Source organism: Artemia franciscana, chromosome 3, assembly GCF_032884065.1.
Source record: "Artemia franciscana chromosome 3, ASM3288406v1, whole genome shotgun sequence".
NCBI classification, from domain to species: domain Eukaryota; kingdom Metazoa; phylum Arthropoda; class Branchiopoda; order Anostraca; family Artemiidae; genus Artemia; species Artemia franciscana.
In genome coordinates this window covers 12,192,542-12,214,797 of record NC_088865.1, presented here as the reverse complement: position 1 = coordinate 12,214,797, position 22,256 = coordinate 12,192,542, and the positions used below count along the sequence as shown (strand labels likewise).

The following is a 22,256-nucleotide window of genomic DNA, read 5'->3' as shown; positions in this document are numbered from 1 at the left end:
TTGCATGTAAACAGTGGTCAAAGTTTGTAAATTGCAACCCCTACCACGGGGACTGCGGGGGACTAACTCGTCCTCAAAGACATAGTTATTAGGTTTTTCGACTATGCCGAATAAAATGGCTATCTCAAAATTTTTAATCGGTGACTTTGGGAAAAAAACGAGCGTTGGTAGAGGCCTAGGGGAACTCCAATTTTTTGGTCACTTAGGTAAGGAACTAGAACTTTTAATTCCCGTTAGAACAAGCCTTTTTATGACATTCTAGGACCACTGGTTCGATACGATCACCCCAGGGAAAAAAGCAGAAAAAAACAACAACAACGAACAAACAAATAAATACGCATCCGTGATCTCTCTTCTGATAAAAAGTACAAATTTCCGCATTTTTGTAGATAGGATCTTGGAACTTCTACACTAGGGTTCTCTGATACGTTGAATCTGATGCTTTGATTTTTGTTAAGATTCTATGGCTTTTAGGGGCTGTTTCCTCCTATTTCTAAAACAAGGCAAATTATCTCAGGCTCGTAACTTTTGATGGTTAAGACTAAACTTGATGAAACTTATATATTTAAATTCAGCATTAAAATCTGATTCTTTTCATGTAGCTATTGGTATCAAAATTCCGTTGTTTAGATTTTCGGTTACTATTGAGCCGGGTCGCTCATTACTAAAGTTCGTTACCACGAACTGTTTGATAATTTGGTATCAAATTAGCGGTGTCAACCTAAAACCTTTTTGTTTCGTTTTTAGTTGTAAATTGCAGCTCTAAGGGGACCGACGAGGGAGATATTCTGGAGCTCAAAAAATTGATTAGAGTGCGTTTCAAAGACTGCTTTCAGATTTTTTGCTCTCAGATTTTGTCCTTTGCTATGTTTTTTCTTTTTTATTTTTCACCATAGTCTGTTCAATAAACCTATCAGAGTTTTAAAAGTGGAAAATTATTTATGACACCAGGGAAACTATTATTAAAAATGGGAATTATTTATATAACTAATATTAACTTTATTATGTTGAGACTTTTATGTTAATAGGAACTAGGAGAGTTAGGAACTAGGAACTAGGACTTATCCTGTTTGTCAAAGTATTGGGCAGGGTCAATGCAGATCCGCTTGATAGACTATTAGGTTCCGGGTAGGAAACATTATCCAATCTAATTCAATCGTGTTCCGGGTTATCCAATCCAAAGACTTTGAGTGAAATTACGTCGCGGGCGAATTTTGTTAAATAGGCATCGCTGTTGTGGATCACTCTGGTTCTCAATATTCTTATTCTGGTTTTAGCTGTTATAGAACAAAGTTTAAGTGTTATATATCAGATCTTTGTTTGCAAGGACCACTTGGTCGATACGATGACCCCTGGGAAAAAAAAACAAAAAAAAAAAAAAAAAAAAAAAAAACAAATAAACACGCACCCGTGATTTGTCTTCTGGCAAAAAATGCAAAATTCCACATTTTTGTAGATAGGAGCTTGAAACTTCTATAGAAGGGTTCTCTGATACGCTGAATCTGATGGTGTCATTTTCGTTAAGATCCTACGACTTTTAGGGGGTGTTTCCCCCTATTTTCCTAAATAAGGCAAATTTTCTCAGGCTCGTAACTTTTGATGGCTAAGACTAAACTTGATGAAACTTATATATTTAAAATCAGCATTAAAATGCAATTCTTTTGATGTAGCTATTTATATCAAAATTCAATTTTTTAGAGTTTTGGTTACTATTGAGCCGGATCGCTCCTTACTACAGTTCGTTACCACGAACTGTTTGAAAGTGAGGTTGATGTATAAATAAATTTTGACAAATTATAGCTAGGGTTTGCCGAGTGAGGAAGGAAGGATTGCACTAAAGGGAATTAAGAAGAATACGTATGGAAAATTGAAAAAATATATATATTAACAGGGGTCTTACTTCTTGCTTGAGTGAGAAGGGGGCTTATCAGGGCAAAAAAGTGTTTTTATACATTTAAAAGGTGAGTAGATTACTTGAACAATTTTTAGGAGATTTATCGAAAAAATATCCTAGTGGTTTTAAAGATTTAACTCAGATTCAGTTAAAAATGAAGCTTATTATAAATAATGTGAACCCAAGAAAAATATTGAAACACGTATCAAAAGATTAGCCAAGGGCGTGGAAGATGCAAAAATCTAAATTTCAGGAACATACTTATACATAATGGTTTTTAATGACGGGTACATGTTAGTTTAGGGTAAATATGTTTGTTTAGTACTGGAGCATTCAGGAGTAAGCCCAACACTTTTATAATCTTATACACTCTAGTCTGCTATTCAAAAAATTGCCGTCAGTCGGGTACTCAAGACAATCCTACCCAATTCCTTTTTAAAACATCAGAGATGTCCTTCATCATCTTAGCTTTGAAATATTCTAATTTTAGTTCGCAGACTTTTCTTCCTATTCTTCCAATATTTTTTTAAGCCAGAGTAATATTTTATGTAATACAATATGTTATATAATATAATCGAAAATTTATAAATTAATTAATTTTCAAGGTTATTTATTAATATTTTGAATCTCCGTGCAGAGGATAACTAATTCGTAATCAAACAGTTCGTGATAACGAACTGTAGTAAGGAGCGACCCGGCTCAATAGTAAACAAAACTCTAAAAAATGGAAATTCGATGCTAAAAGATATATCATAAGAATCGGATTTTTATGTTGATTTTAAATATGTAAGTTTCATCAAATTTTGTCATTGTCATCAAAAGTTACGAGCCTGAGAAATTTTGCCTTATTTTGTAAAATAGGGGAAACACCCCCTAAAAGTTATAGGATATTAACGTAAATCACACCATCGCATTCAGCGTATCAGAGAACCCTATAGAAAAAATTTCAAGGTCCAGTCTACAAAAATGTGGGATTTCAGACAAATCACGTGGGAAGACAAATCACGGGTGCGTGTTTATTTTATTTTATTTTTTTTCCAGGGGTCATCACATCGACCAAGTGGTCCTAGAGTGTTGCAAGAGGGCTCATTCTAACGGAAATAAAAAGCTCTAGGGAACTTTTAAGTGAACAAAAAAATTGTAGGGCACCTAAGCCCCCTCCCGCGCTCATTTTTTTCCCAAAGTCAAGGGATCAAAATTTTGAGATAGCCATTTTGTTCCGCATACTCGAAAACCATACTAACTATGTCCTTGGGGATGACTTACCCCCTACAGTCTCTGGGGGAGGGGCTGCAAGTTACAAACTTTGACCAATGTTCAAACAGTTCGTGGTAACGAACTGTAGTAAGGAGCGACCCGGCTCAATAGTAAACAAAACTCTAAAAAACAGAATTTTTAATGCTAAAATATACATCAAAAGAATTGGATTTTCATGCTGATTTCGAATATATAAGTTTAATTGACTTAAGTCTTTGTCATCAAAAGTTACGAGCCTGAGAAAATTTGCTTTATTTTGGAAAATAGGGGGAAACACCCCGTAAAAGTCATAGAATCTTCAAGTTTCAAAAGTTTCAAGCTCCTATCTACAAAAATGTGGAATTTCGTATTTTTTGCCAGAAGGCAGATCACGGATCCGTGTTTGTTTTTTTTTTTTTTGTTTTTGTTTTTTTTTCCAGGGGTGATCATATCGAAGCCTAGGCCCCCTCCCGTGCTCATTTTTTCTCCAAAGCCAACGTATCAAAATTTTGAGATAGCCATTTTGTTCCACATAGTCGAAAACCATAATAACTATGTCTTTGGGAATGACTTACTCCCCCACAGTCCCTGGGGGAGGGGCTGCAAGTTACAAACTTTGACCAGTGTTTACATATAATAATCGCTATTGGGAAGTGTAGAGACGTTTTCAGGGGGATTTTTTTGGTTTTGGGAGTGGGGCTGAGGGGAGGGGATATGTGGGTAAATCATTCCTTGGAGAAATATGTCGTGGGGGAAGAGAAATACAATGGAAAGGGCGCAGGATTTTCTAAAACTACTATAAAAAAACAATAAAAAAATAAACATGAAAAAGTTTTTTCAATTAAGGAGAAAGTAAGGAGTAGCATTGAAGCTTAAAACGAACAGAGATTATTACGAATATGAGGGGCTCTAAATATACTTTAGCATAAATAGCGAGGTATTTAGGAGGAGATAAATCCCTCACTTTTTATGCTAAAGTATTTTTAGTAATTTCAACTATTTACTCTACGGCCTTTCTGATTCAGGGGTCATTCTTAAAGAATTGAGACAAAACTTACGATTTAGTGTAAAGCGCGAGTCATTGACGAGGGTACAAACCCCCTTATATACATAGTTAAAATATAAGAATAAAAAAGTTTGTTACGTGAGTTAATTCTTAAGTTACGTATATTTTTTACTAATAGAAACGCTAGTTAAAAATTAAAAGTTATAGTCGCCTTTTTATGTAACCGCAAAAATTGGAGGGCAACTAGGCCTCCTTCCCCACCCCTTATTTCTCAAAATCGTCTGATCAAAACTAAGAGAAAGCCATTTAGCCAAAAAAGGGAATTAATATGCAAATTTCATTCTAATAATCTGTTAATCTGATTCAATACAAAAAATTCAATAAGATTGGACAAGTCCTATAGTGGAGAGCCAAAATCAAACATACATTAATTCAAAAACGTTCAGAAATTAAAGGAAAAAAACTAGTTTTTTCAACTGTAAGTAAGGAGCGACATTAAAACTTAAAACGAACAGAAATTACTCTGTATTTGAAATGGGTTGTCCCCTCTTCAACACCTCGCTCTTTACGCTAAAGCTTTTAATTGTTTTAAAAAGTAGAATTGTGGCAAAGAGTCAAACTTTAGCGTAAAGAGGGAGAGTTGAAGAGGGGACAACCCATTTCATATACGGAGTAATTTCTGTTCGTTTAAAGTTTTAATATCGCTCCTTACTTACAGTTAAAAAAACTAGTTTTTTGTTCCTTTAATTACATACAGTAATGATTATTGGGAAGTGTACCGACGTTTTCAGGGGGATTTGTTTTTGGTTTGAATGTGGGGTTCAGGGGAGGGGGTTCAGGGGAGGATCTTTCCTTGGAGGATCATTTCATGGGGGAAGAGAAATTCAATAAAAAGGGCGCAGGATTTTCTAGGATGACTATAAAAAAAAACAATGAGAATATAAACATGAAAAAGTTTCTTTCAATTGAAAGTAAGGAGAAGCATTAAAACTTAAAACGAACAGAGATTATTACGCATATGAGGGGTTCTAAAAATACTTTAGCATAGAGAGCTAGGTATTTAGGAGGAGATAAATACTCCGCTATTTATGCTAAATTATTTTTAGTAATTTCAACTATTTATTCTACGGCGTTTCGGATTCAGGTTCATTCATAAAGAATTGGGACAAAACTTAAGATTTAGTGTGAAGAGCGAGGTATTAACGAGGGGACAAACCCCCTCATATATATAATCAAAAATATAAGAATATAAAAGTTTGTTACGTAAGTTAATTCTTAAGTTACGTATATTTTTTACTAATAAAAACATTCGTTAAAAATTAAAAGTTCTAGTCGCCTTAAGTAACCGAAAAATTGGAGGGCAACTAGGCCTCCTTCCCCACCCCTTATTTCTCAAAATCGTCTAATCAAAACTAAGAGAAAGCCATTTAGCCAAAAAAAGAATTAATTTGAAAATTCAATTTTAATAATTTATGTACGGAGAGCCAAAATCAGACATGCATTAATTCAAAAACTTTCAGAAATTAAATAAAAAAAACAAGTTTTTTGAAATGAAAGTAAGGAGCGACATTTAAACTTAAAACGAAAAGAATTTACTCCGTATATGAAAGGGGCTTTTCCTCCTCGACTCCCCGCTCCTTGCGCTAAAGTTTGATTCTTTCTCGCAACTCTACTTTTTAAAACAATAAAAAACTTTAGCGTAAAGAGCGGGGCGTGAAGGAGGAAAAGCCCTTTTCATATACGGAGTAATTTCTGTTCGTTTTAAGTTTTAATGTCGCTCCTTACTTTAATTTCAAAAAACTTGTTTTTTTATTTAATTTAAAATGTATAAATCAAATGAACTTGTTGATCGTCCTCCTGATGTCTTATTGTCAATTGGAAAATATTAGGAGGGGGTATATCATGTTATTTTGCTGTTCTGATGTATTTGGTTTAATATGTGCCATAAAGTAACAATCAATGTTTTCATTTAAAATAGATACTTTTTTCGCTTTAATATGCCAAAACAATTTACTTTGTGTTTGAGGGCAATGTTGTTTATCAATTGAAAGAAACTTAGAATGTATGTAGCAAAATACCCCATTGAACAGGTTCTAATTCTCGCAAAACCCAAAACTCGCTCATCAAGCAATTTCATTACCTATTTGACACTGCCTCTTACGAGAATTATTGTTTCAATATTTGATCTTCTTTTGCTACAGAATAATTTTATTTATTTTATTAATTACAGCGGCCAGATTCATTTTAAAACCGCCATTCAACTGACTGCTTTAGCTGATAAAGAAAGCGATATAGTCCAGCAATTCATATTCTATTTGAAGGCTGCGATGCATTTTGTTGTGGCTGGACTATTTATAGACCATCCAGGTACACCATGCAGTAAAGAAGCTCAAAGTAGCTACAAGGAAGCAAGAAAATTGATCAAGTAGGTTTTTTCTTGTTAACTTTCTGCCAAATTATTTCTAAAAGGAGTGAGCACCATTTACATAATTGCCTGATGAGTCAAAATTATGTTCTCTAGTTATAAGTGTTTTTTATTTTATGTAATAACTAGCCGTAAAGCTGACTGATTGCTAAAAATAATGGGAATGATTTTACAGTTCAAACCTGATTTCGTTAAAAAAAATAACGCCTGCATTAGAATGTTCCGTATCTATTTTTACTGCATTTAAAGTACACAAAAAATCTTTTCGACAAAGTATAAAGTAAGAAGATCACAAAGAAAAAGAAAAAAAATTCAAGGACAGCTTAAACCTTTATTCTGATTTAAATTTCCAGCTTAATCCCTTTAAATTTCAAATTTATTTCTCCTTCTCGTCCCCAAATTACAGATTTTGTAACTTAAAAAAAAGAACAAATAATCTCTGGCCAGTGGATCAAGAACTATTCAACTGAAAAAGTAAGACCTTGAATTTATTATTCTTGGATGTAAAAGAATTTGAAGCAACTTGCCTTTGACTGATAGAGCACAACTTGCAATTTTACCACATGAAAAAGTAATTGTTCCCAGCTTTGCCGATGACACTCATATAACTGTGGCTGCACAAACAGGAATTCAGCTGTTGTGTCGTATTAGTTCTTATCTGGAGTTTGTACAAAAGTGGGTGAAGCTTAATAAGTTGAATTTGAATTGTAGTAAATCTTCCTTTTTATTGTATGGTAGGAGCTCAAATTATTACCCTTGGATAGACAGACTTAATATTGCTGATATAAGTACTTTAAGAACAAATTGTAGCATTAATTGATGAATGTCTCAGTTTTTGAGAACATATAGATTATATTAGTCTTAAACTCGCTAGGAATGTTGGCATTTTAAAAAAGCTGAAGTACAGTTTTCCCAAGAGATATTTTAAGAACACTGTATTATTCCTTAATTCATCCTTATCTGCTATATTGTTGTAATGCTTGGGGTAGTACATTTCCTTCTCATCTCCATCATATTCGAGTTTTGCAGAATAAAGCGCTTCGAGTGTTATGTGGTGTAGGTTTTAAAGACTCGGTACCAAAGAGGTATATATTGCAAAATCTTGCCTTTAGCAGGACTTATTACTTTTTATCAAAGCCTGTTTATATATAAATATTTTCAAAATTGTTTACCAATATGTTTTAAAAGTATGTTTGAATTAGAAAGTCATGTTCATACACATTCTACGAGACAGTCCGATATAATTCGTCGTCATGCATGGAATTGTTTACCTACGACTTTGAGAAACATGGATAATTTCCTTGAATTTCGGCGGGTACTAATTAAAAATAGACTGTTAAATTCTCTCAAGTCACATTGTCTGTTGCTTTCCAGAACAAAAAAATTAGAATTGAACTGGAAACTCTTATACCTAAAATTTTAATCTAAGATATTTCAGGCTTTTGTTTTGGCTCACCACCAATAAAAACATTATGTTTTTTGGGGGGAGCTCTTGTTGTTCCCTTATTTGGTTCTTGATTTCCGCTTATTTCGATGCTTGTAACCCCATAACTGCTGTATATTTTAACTATTTATAATTATTATAGCTGTTTTTCTCATGGTTTGAATTTTTTTTAGATGGATTTCTAAGAAATTTGAAAATCAGGAATGCAGCCAGTCTCAAGGAAAATATCTCTCCATGCTCTTGGTCTTGAGGTACTGTACAGCTTTTGGTAGTAAATGTACAATTTACATTAATATAAACATGGAAATGTTTTTTTAGCTATATAGATGAATCCATAAGAAAAGGTTAAGAAAATAGCTAGTGGTCTAAATGTGCGTAAGGCTCGTCTCAACACGTCTTGTGTTTTCGCATCATTCTTAAAGAACGACTGCATAAAGAACTAAAAAACAACTTCAAACCTTACCGTAAAGTTTGGGAGAATCAGTAGTGATTAGCCTCCCATGATTTACAAAATAACTTATGTTCATTATAAGTTTTAACACTTCTCTGCACCTTCATTTGAGAAAAACTTGTTATATTTTAGATTATATTTTCAAACACCCCTAAAACTATACTCTTAACAAAAAATATTTGCCTTCTCTCAGAAATATGTTTTAGTTTTGCTTCTTACTTTCAGTTGAGAAAAGTATATTAACGTTTAATATGAAATAAAAGTATTTGGAGTCTGACAAACTTCACCAGCATCCACAATTTTTTTGGGAGGTTTGAACACAAAGTGAGTCAAAAGCTCGTTTCTTATTCAGAGTACAATCTCCTCAAGTTAAATGCACAAAGTTATCCTGCATGCTTAAAACAAGGCTCTCTTAGATATCAAAAAGAGCATTACCCTCCTTCGCCTGAAACATTTGACATTTAAGCTTGTTTCATAATTGTTCATGTGCAATTATACATCACTGATCATGGTTTTATAAGAAATAAAGGCAGTCAAAAGTAGTAAAATGAATCAATAAAATAAATAATAACAAATTATTATTAAAAGAATGTATAAATAATACAAGAGACAAAAGTATATTAGAAATTAAAAAAAAAAACATATATCCTCCCTCCATTCACCTCAAATATTTTACATTTAAGTTTTCATCATAATCGTCGATTTGTAATTACACAGGGTTGGCTCGAAGCATACAGTCTAAGGGTAATGAGATTCCCTCATTGAAACGACTTCTAGATCCTTTTATACGACTCATGAACATAATTCTGAATCTAAGACTTTGTCGACGGTCTTTCCTTGACTTCTGCTGAAATTAAGTCAATGAAGTCGCTCTGGAAGATTCTGCATAAATCGATCAATTTTTATGGTCTATAACTGGTATCAAGAACTGCCACAAATCTTGCTTAAGTTTATTAATTTGAACAAAGTTGCTGTTTTGTTCTTCCTTTTTTTTAAAGGTAATGCCCTGTCTCGCTATGGTCCTTAGAACATCGAAAAGAAAAATTCACAGCTTATCTGTTTGTTTTTTCACCTTTTGCTTGCTGCAAAACCTTAGTTCGAGTAATTTTATCTGTTAGGAAATCCACATGACTGCTGCTATTGACGAAGTGACAAAAATAGACAAAGGGACTTGGTGTGACTCGGAAGAGGAATGAGTTGTCGGTTTTCTTTTCTTCGCCTTTACTTGGTTCTTCATTTTATGCCATTTCCAAACATTATCTTCCATCAAAGCTTTTTCGAATTGGCCTCTCCTGGGACCACTAGAGATAAGGAAATATACGAAGCAGAGGGCTGCATCTTTATCGATATTGTATTATATTATAAGATAATCCTCATACCGTCCCGAATGAAAACAGTTTTATTTTTGATATGGAAGGATCAACTGGGAATAGGCTACACTTAGGTTTGGTTGATTAGGACCACATTAAATAAGGTATTTCCTTTACTTTTCGCTTGAGATTTCCTCCTCTATTCTTGGACCCTTGCGAACTATACCTTCAATCGTCACTGTAACTTTCGACACCAACTCCTCTAAATGCTGAAATATTACCAAGTTCTTCAGTGCAATCGACTGTTAACTCTTTACATCGATCAAACATAGGAGGAAATGTAGATTTTATTTCCACCAAGATATTTTTGGCAAAAGATGCAAAATTCCAGATTCTTGTAGATATGAGCTTGAAACTTCTACAGTAGGATTCTCTGATACGCTGAACCTGATAACATGATTTTGGTTAAGATTCTATGACTTTTAGGGTGTGTTTCCCCCTATTTTCTAAAATAAGTCACATTTTCTCAGGCTCGTAACTTTTGATGGGTAGGACTAAACTTGATGAAACTTATAAATTTAAAATCAGCATGAAAATGCGATTCTTTTGATGTAACTATTGATATCAAAATTTTTAGAGTTTTGGCTACTTTTGAGCAGGGTCGCTCCCTACTATAGTTCGTTACCACGAACTGCTTGAAAACAGTAGATTTTGAGATTTAATATACTTTAACTGAATTAAAAACCTTTAACAGTCATTCAAACTATAATTAACAACAATTTTTTATTTGGGGAGGGGTGCAAACAGGCAAAGCCTATTAAATCCTGTTCGGTTTACTTTAGCTTTTCTTTTTGATTGTATATTGAATTCGGAGAAGAAAACAATTGTAAAAGTCATTCACTCGTTACCAAGTGATAACATAATTTCTGAAGAATAAAAAAATATATATAAAAATTATTCCTTGCAAAGGTGGTCAAATCAAACTCCCCATAAGAATTTGATTCCCCTACCTCAAGCTAATTTTTTTTTGTTCCCGAGATAAGAAAAAAACACCATACATTAATTTATAACTAATAGAAAAGCCAAGAAAAAGTACCTTATAAATATTACAATTATTTTTTGTAATTTTAATTAATTCGGACACATTCTTATTTGACGGATTACTTACAATTTATTTGTTTATTTCAGTATGAAAGCTCAAGCCATGCTGGACTTGAATCTGTACAAATCAAAAGATTCAGAGGTGAAGAAAGACGTTATAACGTTAAATGGCCATTTTGCAACTGTAAGATTCAAATTATTGTTAAATTTATCTTATTGTATTTCTTATATTCATTATTCTCTTTCTCTCTCTCTCCTTTTCTCTTTTCTGTGTCTCTATTGTACTTTATGTGTACTTTTCTCAATTCCCTTTATAATCAAATTGACGGCCTTATTGTCAATAATATGATATGATATTGATTTATTGCCTGCTAAAACTGTGCAAATACAATAGGGGGCAGAGTACGAATAAAAAAGAGATAAAGGTAGGAAATTACAATTTAACACGATTAATATACAACAGAATAAATAACTCAAAATTCAACTATTAAATAAGAAAAGAAAAAAAAAGAAAAAGGGCGGCAAAATACAGTTTAACTCAAATATATACAACAGATTTAATACACATAACATTCAACTATTAGAAATTAATTCTAATTGGAAACATACTCTGAAGAGTCACCCAAGGGTGATTTAGAGTCTGGAAATTATTTTTAAAATTAATTACTCTCATAGGGACAGCAACATCTGGATCTATCAGACCAAATCTTTTAATCAAATACCGGTTACTGGTCCACGGTGGTAGCCCAAGAAAATACTTTGCATACATAAAATAAATAATGCGCAGCTTTTTCTTATCTGTCTGAGTGAAACATTTCCAAATCGGAAATATGTATTTCTCCGCATACATATGCGGAGATATGTATACAAAATTTGGCAGAACAAATAGATTATATAACTGGGCTAGAATATGACGATTAAATCTTGTCTTATTTGGGGCAAGCCTTCCATATGCGCTACGAACTTTCCTGAGGGTGTCATCAATGGCAAGTTCACGCATAACCTTGAGCAATGTACCGAAGGACTCCAAATAGCATGAACTGGTTTGACCTCAGTACCTTTCAGAATGACAGATACATCATCAGTTGGCACATTATAGTTAAAAAACAGCAGTTCCGTTTTCGTTGGGTTAAACCAATGGCTGATACAAGAATATTCATTCGTTAAACCACTGAAACAACTTTTTATTCCTTGTAGACTCCTTCTAATATTTCAAACATCATCTGCATAGCTAATGAGCGACACATCAATCCCATAAAGAAATGCATGTTGTTGGGGCTTTACATTGTGCATCAATAAAAGAGCTATTGAACAAATCTGGCGAGTTCACAGCCCCTTGCCTTATACCCTACTTTACTGGTATATCAGACTCAACTAGTACATCACAATTTACATTTTTGCACTTTATTCAAACTCGAAGTGAACTATACATTGAGTCAAAGGCCTTTGTAACGCATGCTTGGACTCCTCTTTATGCTGACGGAAGCAGAATCTGCTCACGAGTTGATGAATCGAAAGCACGAGGGAGATCGTGTCCTGCCAGGACAAGAGAATCATTATTACTTTCTGCTTCCACCAATACAGAAACTAATGAATAGAGCGCATGATCACAAACCAGAAATGTTTTATATCACTTTATATATTATGTTATGAATTGATTATGTTCTCTAAAGGATTTTTTTTTTGTTTATTTTATTTAGGTTTTTCGTTTAACTACTTTCTACCTCAGTCCCTTCTAGTTATCTCTTTTTTTTTCATAAATCTATTCGTCTTTGATTTGGCTTTGATATGATTCACCACGACTTAAAGCGATTAGTAGGATTTGAATAGTAAAATCACACCTGTGCTGTTTTTAGTATATAAGTTCCACATTAGTCCAAACTCACGCAATAATCTAACAATTTAACGATTTAAAGGAATTATTGCAATTTAAAGGAATATTCTTTAAAAAAGCTGGATATTTGTATTCTTACGATTTGTCACATGGATATATTTGAGTTTTGCCGTCATATTTGGTAATGCAACTATTTATAAAACTTTTTTCATAAAGAAATGTCTCAAATCAAAACCTGTTATTTGCAATTTCCACAGTTTTGAGTTAAATATTTCAAATATATTCATTAGTTTCTACCGTATTACATATTTAAGTTCAAGTGTTTCTTAAATATATTCCTTGTTAATTGAATATGTTAGGAAGGAGCGATGCGGCTCAATAACAACCGAATCTCTAAAAAAAAAAAAGCCTTGATAACAGTAGATACATCAAAAGAAATGAATTGATTGAATGAATTGAAATGAATGAATGGAATTGATTGTTGTTCAAAATGTTTAAAAAAGTTACGGGCCTGAGAAAATTTGCCCAATTTGTCAAAAAGGAAGTACCCAATCCCGAAACATCAAATAATCTTAATTGAAATTACATCATGAGATTCAACATACCAGGGAATCCTACTGTAGAAGTCTCAAGATTTTTATGTGCGAAAATGTGGAATTTTGTCTTCTTTGTCAGAAGAAAGATCACGAACACGTGTTTATTTGCTGTTGTTTTTTCTTTTTTTCCCCAGGAGTGATCATATCGAACCAAAAATCGTAGAGGATCGGGAGAGGGTTCTTTTGATTAGAAACAAAAGTTCTAATGCCCTTTTTAAGTGACCAACATTATTGGATGGAAGTTAGCCCCCCTCCAACACTCATTTTTCTCCAAATCACCCGCTCAAATTTTGAGATGGCCATGTTTCAGAACAGTCAAATGACATAATCTTTAAGGATAGCTTAATCCCCCTCACAGTCCCCGGGTAAAGGCCGCAAGTTATGAACTTCGCCCGTTATTTTCATATAGTATTGGTTATTGAAAAGAATCCTAATATTTTAAGGTGGGAAATTTCTGGTAGCAGGGGGTACGTGGGAAGATTTTTCAATGGAGTAATTTTTCATGGTGGATGGGAATTTTCCATGGAGGGGGAGTCGGATTTCCTAGAATTATTTGAATAAATGATCAGATAATAAATAAGAAAACAAGTTTTTTCAACTAAAAGTAAGGAACAACATTAAAACTTAAAAGGAAAAGAAATTACTACTTATACGAGGAGGGGTGGCTACCTCGTCTATACCTTGCTCTGTAAGCTAAAGTTCTTTAGCATCTTCTGAAGGACTTTTGATTCTAATTAAAGACTTTGTAATTCAGGAGTCATTCTTAAACAATTTCTGCTCGTTTTAAGTTTTAATGCTGCTCCTTGCTTCCGGTTAAAAAAAAATAATTTTGTGTTTATAGCCTTTGCCTTTATATATATATATTAAATTAAAAAAAACAAGTTTTTTTAACTAAAAGTAAGGAGCGACATTAAAACTTAAAACGACCAGAAATTCCTTCGTATATGAAAGAGGCTGCTTCCTCATCAACGCCTCGCTCTTTACGCTAAAGTTTGACTCTTTCTCTCAATTCTTCTTTTTAAAACAGTAAAAAACTTTAGCTTAAAGAGCGGGGCGTTGATCAGGAAGCAGCCTCTTTCATATACGAAGTAATTTCTGGTCGTTTTAAGTTTTAATGTCGCTCCTTACTTTTAGTTAAAAAAACCTGTTTTTTTTTATTTAATTTCTGGACGTTTTTGAATCAATGCATGTTTTGATTTTGGCTCTCCGCAGAGGAATAATTAAAACAAAATTTGCATTTTTTTTTGGCTAAATGGCTTTCTCATAATTTTGATCGAATGATTTTGATAAAAAAAGAGCGGGGGAGGAAGCCTAGTTGCCCTCCAATTTTTTGGTTAATTAAAAAGGCAACTAGAATTTTTAATTTTTTACGAATATTTTTATTAGTAAAAGATCTACGTAACTTATAAATTAGCTTACGTAAAGAACTTTTGTATTCTCATATTTTTATTACATATATGAGGGGGTTCGCCCCCTTGTCAGATCCTCGCTCTTTACACTAAAGCTTAAATTTTGTCCCAATTCATTAAGAATGACCCCAGAATCACAAAAGCCGTAGAATAAATAGTTGAAATTACTAAAAATACTTTAGCATAAAGAGCGAGGTATTAGGAGGAGGTGAGCCCCTCAAATGGGTAATAATTTCTGTTTGTTTTAAGTTTTAATGCTGCTCCTTACTTCCAGCTGAAAGAACTTTTTAATATTTATTTTTTCATTGTTTTTTTTTTTTAATAATGCTAGTAAATCCTGCGCTCCCTTCATGGAGATTTTCTTCCCCCATGACAAACTATCGATGAAAAGTTCCCCCAGAATATCCCCCTCTTCTCAGCCCCTCCCCCAACCAAAAAAAATCCTCCTGAAAACGCCTGTACACTTCCCAATAACCATTACTATATGTAAGCACTGGTCAAAGTTTGTAACTTGTTGCCCCTCCCACGGGGACTGTGGGGGAGTAAGTCGTCCCCAAAGACATAGTTATAAGGTTTTTCGACTAAGTTGAATAAAATGGCTATCTCAGAATTTTGATCCGTTGACTATGGTAAAATAATTAGCGTGGGTGGGGGCCTAGGTGCCCTCCAATTTTTTTGGTCACTTAAAAAGGGCACTAGAACTTTTCATTTCCGTTAGAATGAGACCTCTTGCAAGATTATAGGACAACTGGGTCGATACGATCACCCCTGGGGAAAAAAACAAAAAAACAAATAAACACGCATCCGTGATCTGCCTTCTGGCAAAAAATACAAAATTCCACATTTTTGTAGATAGGAGCTTGAAACTTCTACAGTAGGGTTCTCTGATACGCTGAATCTGATGGTGTGATTTTCGTCAAGATTCTATGACTTCTAGGGGGCTTTTTCCCTATTTTTTAAAATAACGCAAATTTTCTCAGGCTCGTAACTTTTGATGGGTAAGACTAAACTAGATGAAACTTATATATTTAAAATCAGCATTAAAATGCGATTCTTTTGATGTAGCCTAGGTATTGGTATTAAAATTCTATTTTTTAGAGTTTTGGTTACTATTGATCCGGGTCGCTCCTTACTAAAGTTTTTTACCACGAACTGTTTGATATATATATATATATATATATATATATATATATATATATATATATATATATATATATATATATATATATATATATATATATGAATATTAATATATGAATATTTATATACATATATATAAATGAATATTAATATATAAACGAATATATAACGAATATTCTTTCTTTCAGTCTTCTCAAATGGCTGCACCAGTTCCACTGTCAACTTACTCAGCTCTATTGAGGCATCATCATAATGTTGGTTTTTTGCAAACATCATTTGATCTTTGGGATCAAGCAGATGAGATGGTTTTCAGAACTCATTCTGAAGGTGAGTGCATCTTGTTTTTATTTAATAAAAAACAAGTTTTTTTTAACTGCAAGTAAGGAGTGACATTAAAACTTAGACGAACAGAAATTATTCCGTATATGAAAGGGGTTGGCCCCTCCTCAACGCCCTGCTCATTACAATAAAGTTTGACTCTTTGTCACAACTCTACTTTTTAAAACAATAAAACAAATGGATATATAACTTCTATGTTTGTGTATTTTTATTAGTGTATTAGGGGGGCTCACCCCTCCTCAATACCTCACTCTTTACACTAAAGCTTGAATTTTGTCCCAAATCTTTAAGAATGACCCCTGAATCACAAAGGAAGTAGAATTAATAGTTGAAATTAGTACAATTACTTTGGCGTAAAGAGAAAGGTAGGCCTATTGTGGATGAGACGAACTCACTTACATTCGTAATATTTTGTGTTCGTTTTAAGTTTTAAAGCTGCTCATTGCTTCCAGTTGAAAAAGAACTATTTTCTCATTTTTTTTTTTTAAATAATGCTCGAAAATCCAGTGCCTCCTTCATGGAAATTCTCTTCCCTCATGATAAATTCCTCCATAGAAGGATCATTCCACCTGACTTCCTCCTTCCTACTCACCCCAACAAGAAAAATCCCCCCTGAAAACGTCTGTACACTTCATAATAACCATTACTAACAATGGTAAACAATGGTCAAAGTTTGTAGCTTGTAGTCTTTCCCCTGAGGACTCTGGGGGATAAAGTCGTTCATAAAGACATAATTATTAGGTTTTTGACCAAGTTAAATAGAATGGATATCTCAAAATTTTGATCTGGTGTTTTTGGTGAAAAATTTGAGTGGGCCATTGGAGGTTTCCTCCAATTTTTTCGGTCACTTAAAAAGGCAGCTAGGACTTTTAATTTCTGCTATAATAAGCTCTCTCACGACATTCTAGGACCACTGGGTCGATACGATCACCACTGAAAAAACAAAATAAAACAAAAGAACTACTGGAAAAAACAAAATTTCACATTTTTGAAGGTAGGAGCTTGAAACTTCTACAGTAGGATTCTCTGACACGCTGAATTTGATGGTGTGATTTAAGATTCTATGACTTAAAGTTGGATGTTTCCCCCTATTTTCAAAAATAACGCAAATTTTCTCAGGCTCTTAACTTTTGATGGACAAGGCTAAACTTGATGAAACTAATATGTTTAAAAATTAAGATTTACCAAGTTACAAAAATTAAGAGTTACATTTATTTTGTGCATTGTCTTCCAAAAGTATTATAGATGATTTCAAATTAGTAATTCAAATTTTTGTTGTCTCCCCTGAAGTTCTATGCGCTAAAATTCTAAGGACTAGAATTTACTAGAATAGAAATATGGACTATGCTTTTACGTTTTAATATAAACCATTTTTCTGTTTTTCATATTCCTCAATAGATCTATGTTTCAATTTTTACAAGAATTTTTAATTTTTTGCTGTCCAATTTATGCTGTTGTGTCTAAGAATACACTTTAGGTCTTTTCTTCCCTAAAAACTAATGTCTATAATTTTTTCAGACTTTTTTATACAACTTGAACACCAATTTGGATCTCTGACTCTTCATTGCAGTTTAAGAAAACTGGTTCTTATAGTCTCTACTGCAATTAAGAAAATTGAAAAGGATAGAAAAGGTTGTTCTACTGGCTTTGATGCAAAGTGACAAAGTGACAGTGTTGCAAGTGACTTAAAATCTGTGAAGCGGAGCTGCCATAAGAACATTTCACCGAATATATACCTTTCAATTTGAAAATAATTACAAAATGGAAGTGCTTACTTGCCAAGTGTTTTATTTCCTTAATTTGTATATCTAACTGAAATACGTAATGTGTTTCAATTTTAGGTTTTTTGTGGACTTTTGCGAGCAAATTCTTTATTGCAAGAGATCATAAACGTATTTTTTCTAGTTCAAGACGAAATGTTATGTGTATAATATAATGTTATATGTTTATTCCTTGAAGTTTTAATATTTTTTTATTATGAAATAAAAAAAAATAATTAAGCTCTATTATGTTTTCAGTTAGGGATAGTAATGCAAGAGCAAGGCTGCCTAAGATATTCCTTATATGCCCTTTTCAAACAGTTCGTGGTAACGAACTGTAGTAAGGAGCGACCCGGCTCAATAGTAACCAAAACTCTAAAAAATTGAATTTTGACACGGCTCAAAAGTGGCCAAAACTCTAAAATTTTTAATACCAATCGATACGTCAAAAGAATCGCATTTTCATGCTGATTTTAAATATATAAGTTTCATCAAGTTTAGTTTTACCCATCAAAAGTTACGAGCCAGACAAAATTTGCCTTATTTAAGAAAATAGGGGGAAACACCCCCTAAAAGTCGTAGAATCTTAACGAATATGACACCATCAGATTCAGCGTATCAGAGAGCCATACTGTAGAAGTTTCAAGCTCCCATCTACAAAAATGTGGAATTTTGTATTTTTTGCCAGAAGACAAATCACGTATGCGTGTTTATGTGTTTGTTTTGTTTTTTTTTTCTTTTCTCCAGGGGTCATCTTATCGACCAAGTGGTCCTAGAATGTCGCAAGAGGGCTCATTATAACTGAAATGAAAAGTTCTAGTGTCCTTTTTAAGTGACAAAAAAAATTTGAGGGCATCTAGGCCCCCTCCCACGCTAATTTTTTTCCAATAGTCAACAGATTAAAATTTTGAGATTGCCATTTTGTTCCACATAGTCAAAAACTATAATAACTATGTCTTTGGGAATGACTTACTCCCCCACAATCGTTGGGGGAGGGGCTGCAAGTTAAAAACTTTGACCAGTGTTTACATATAGTAATGGTTATTGGGAAGTGTACAGACGTACACTTCCGTAGAACGAACAGAAATTACTCCGTATATGAAATGGGTTGTCCCCTCCGCAGTCCCTCGCTCTTTACGCTAAAGTATGACTCTTTGCCACAATTCTACTTTTTAAAACAATTAAAAACTTTAGCGTAAAGAGCGAGGGACTAGGGAGGGGACAACCTATTTCATATACGGAGTAATTTCTGTTCTTTTTAAGTTTTAATGTCGCTCCTTACTTTCAGTTAAAAAAACTAGTTTTTTTTTATTTAATGAATACATAAGAATACATGTTATTTTTTCGTTTGATTGAAACTCACCTTAAACGTTCCAGAAGTTTCACCTTAATATCATCGTTATTTAAAATAACCTTCGGGGGAGTAGCACCAATATTTTTATAGGGGGTGGGGGAGGCAAAAATTTTATTCCAGCAATACTGAAGAAAAGTTGCCATTTACCGAAGACGCATTTAGGTTAATTTCAATACACTCACAAAACATAATAGGCATAAGGTTCAGTAATAGTGATCAAGCTTTTACTATAATAATCAGCAATTAGTTACTACAGGTGACAGTAGTATAGTTTAAAAATTTTGCGTGGACTAAGGTAAATTTCATATAAATCTGGCTTTTTTCAGCAGCATTCATCGCAAATTTTTCTGAGACTATCCCTATCCCCCTCCACTTCCCCAGCCTTCCAACTCAGCAGAGGATGCTTAATCTTTTATTCGAACCAAGCACCATTCTAATGGCCCCGAGCAGCGTGCTATTCTGTTGTATGCACTTTCGAACAGAATTTAAGTCTGTTTGACTGTTTTCTTTATTCAACTTAAAAAATACAAAAAGAATATTATTCCCCAACAGAGAGTAAAGCTCGCAAGGCTGGGACAGTACAAAGAGAAAAAAACATCAGCATCTCAACATACTAATTATTCAAAAAATTAACACGGCAAAAACGGACAAAACAGAAAAAAAAACACAAAAGAGAATTACAATGATAAGTAAATAGCTAAATATCGGGCAGGGGGGACGTGGGAGGCCATCCCAAACACAGGGACACAAAAATAAAACATAAAGAAGAAGATAAAATAATTTATTATTTCATCTCCAACGATGAAAACCAATCAATAGCAAACAGTCTTTGATAATTGTTTTTTGTAAATTTAGCTAAGATTTTTGGAATGGATCAAATTCAATTTTATCATTTGGTACCTAATCATAGACCTTGATATTTCAGAACTTACAAAAAGAATTCGGTACATCTTAGACCGCCTACATTCCAAACGGGGAACTGAAATTAACAGAGATTTATTATTGAAATAATTATTAGAATTTTGGATTTGAAAATGCCATACGAGAGCTTTGATTATTCGTATCTATTTTAAATCTAACAATAAAAAAAAGAACAACGTTTTACTTTCTGATACATTTTAAGTTTGAAGGTCAATGTAAAAAAAAAATTCCAAGCTTTCTTACTGCTTGGTTTTGTAGTATCTTAAGGGTTTTATATGCTTCCAAAGGGTATTAAGATAAACAATTGAGCATTAATTCAAATAAGAAGTAATTAGAGAGTGTTAAATTATTTTTAATATAGAAAAATGTTTTTCACACGATACATCGACCAAATATTTTTAGCAAGTTTTAATCTGAAATATTCAATATGATTATGACAAACGGGAACAAGAAAAACTCCTAAATAACAATATGATTTGAACCAACTAATTTTTTTATCAAGTACCTGAAGCCCCTGACAAGAAATCTCTCGAACGGTAAGTTTTGAACGACCCAAAACCATAGATTTAGTTTTTTGTAAATTTCCATAGTTGATTATTGGAAGCAAACCATCAATTAACTGAGGTAACACTTATAAAAAAGTTTTCGATCAATGCCAATGAATCCCTAGCTTTAACTGGTATAGCTGTGCCATCTGCAAATAGAATTGCATGGCTAATATTCTCTTGCAAGCCTCGCGGAAGATCATTAATAATTAAAAAATAAAAGTGGACCTAATACTGAGCCCTGGGGTACACCTATATCATTAAGACTTTTTAACTTATTCATTTTTCCACCAACATCTACTGTGATTTTATGTCCGCACAGGTATGATTTAATAATTTGTAATCCCTTCCCTCTCATGGCAGGATTTATCATTTTGTCGAGAAGAATTTCATGATTTAAAGTGTCAAACGCTTGTTTTACATCATAGAAAACAGTAGCTTTGGGAAATCATCATCAAAACAATTATCCATTTAATAAAAGAGCTGCAACTGCCTGTTCTGTCGAACGGCTTTCCCTAAATCCAAATTGATATTTGGCAAAGAAATGTAAGATTAAATTTGCTTTGCTAAACTTTTACTATGGATGATTCATTGAAATTATTTATGACTTTCTATTAAATTGATATGATAGTGGGTTTGCTGCTTTATATTAATAAACAGTATTGGTATAAATAGTATAAATAATAGTAATAAATAATATAAATAATAGTATAAATAAATATATAATAATAATAATAATAATTATAATATTATAATATAATAATAAGTAATAATTATAATATACAATATATTACAATAGATAATTATAATATAATAATAAGTAATAAATAATATAAATAATAGTATAAAGAATAGTAATAGTATAAATAGTAATAATATATTAATCATAGTATTATTAATTAATAATAGTATTTATTATTTAATAAATAGTATATTTTTTAAAGTTTTGTTAACTATTGAATCGAGTGGCTCCTTGCCGACAGTTCACTACGACAAATTGTTTGAACAGGCGTATAGCATCTAGTGAAATTGGAAAGCCATAGTTAATTCCAGTTTGGCATATTAAATATACAAAACCTGCATAAATATTTAGCCAATTCACTTTCCTTTCATTCTTTTTATCTCCATTCCTCCATTTCTTTCTTTGAATATTAATTAATGATTTTATTTTGTGCGGCCCCTAATGAATTTGGGATTTTAGTTATAATCAGTAGCCTTTGACGAGTGACAATAACACTAAAAGTGTAATTTTTGAATATTGATCGAGATCCCAACACGTAAAAGTTTAATATAGATATATAGATGCATAATTTCATGATTTAATCAAAAACAGGTATTTCAAAGAAAAAAAAACAAATAGAACAAAAACATACGTACTCACTACAAAAAAATACACACTATCGAAAACAAAATAAAAACACTAAGTAAAAGTCAAGTCTCCTCGTGCTGTATAAAAATCTGTTTACAATCCCTTGAACTCTATTATTTCTA

General features: G+C 32.8%; 1 protein-coding gene across 1 annotated transcript in view; it reads left to right on the top strand.

Moving 5' to 3' along the window:
• The window catches only part of LOC136025461 (AF4/FMR2 family member lilli-like), a 33,581-nt gene extending 15,500 nt beyond the window's left edge, over window positions 1-18,081 (top strand). Inside the window, exons 3-7 of the mRNA XM_065701493.1 lie at window positions 6,367-6,561; window positions 8,179-8,256; window positions 10,955-11,051; window positions 16,035-16,173; window positions 17,704-18,081. Coding sequence (XP_065557565.1) covers window positions 6,367-6,561; window positions 8,179-8,256; window positions 10,955-11,051; window positions 16,035-16,173; window positions 17,704-17,846 — 652 coding nt within the window. The 3' untranslated portion in view covers window positions 17,847-18,081. The remainder of the gene's footprint in view (window positions 1-6,366; window positions 6,562-8,178; window positions 8,257-10,954; window positions 11,052-16,034; window positions 16,174-17,703) is intronic.
• The last annotated feature ends 4,175 nt before the right edge of the window (window positions 18,082-22,256 follow it).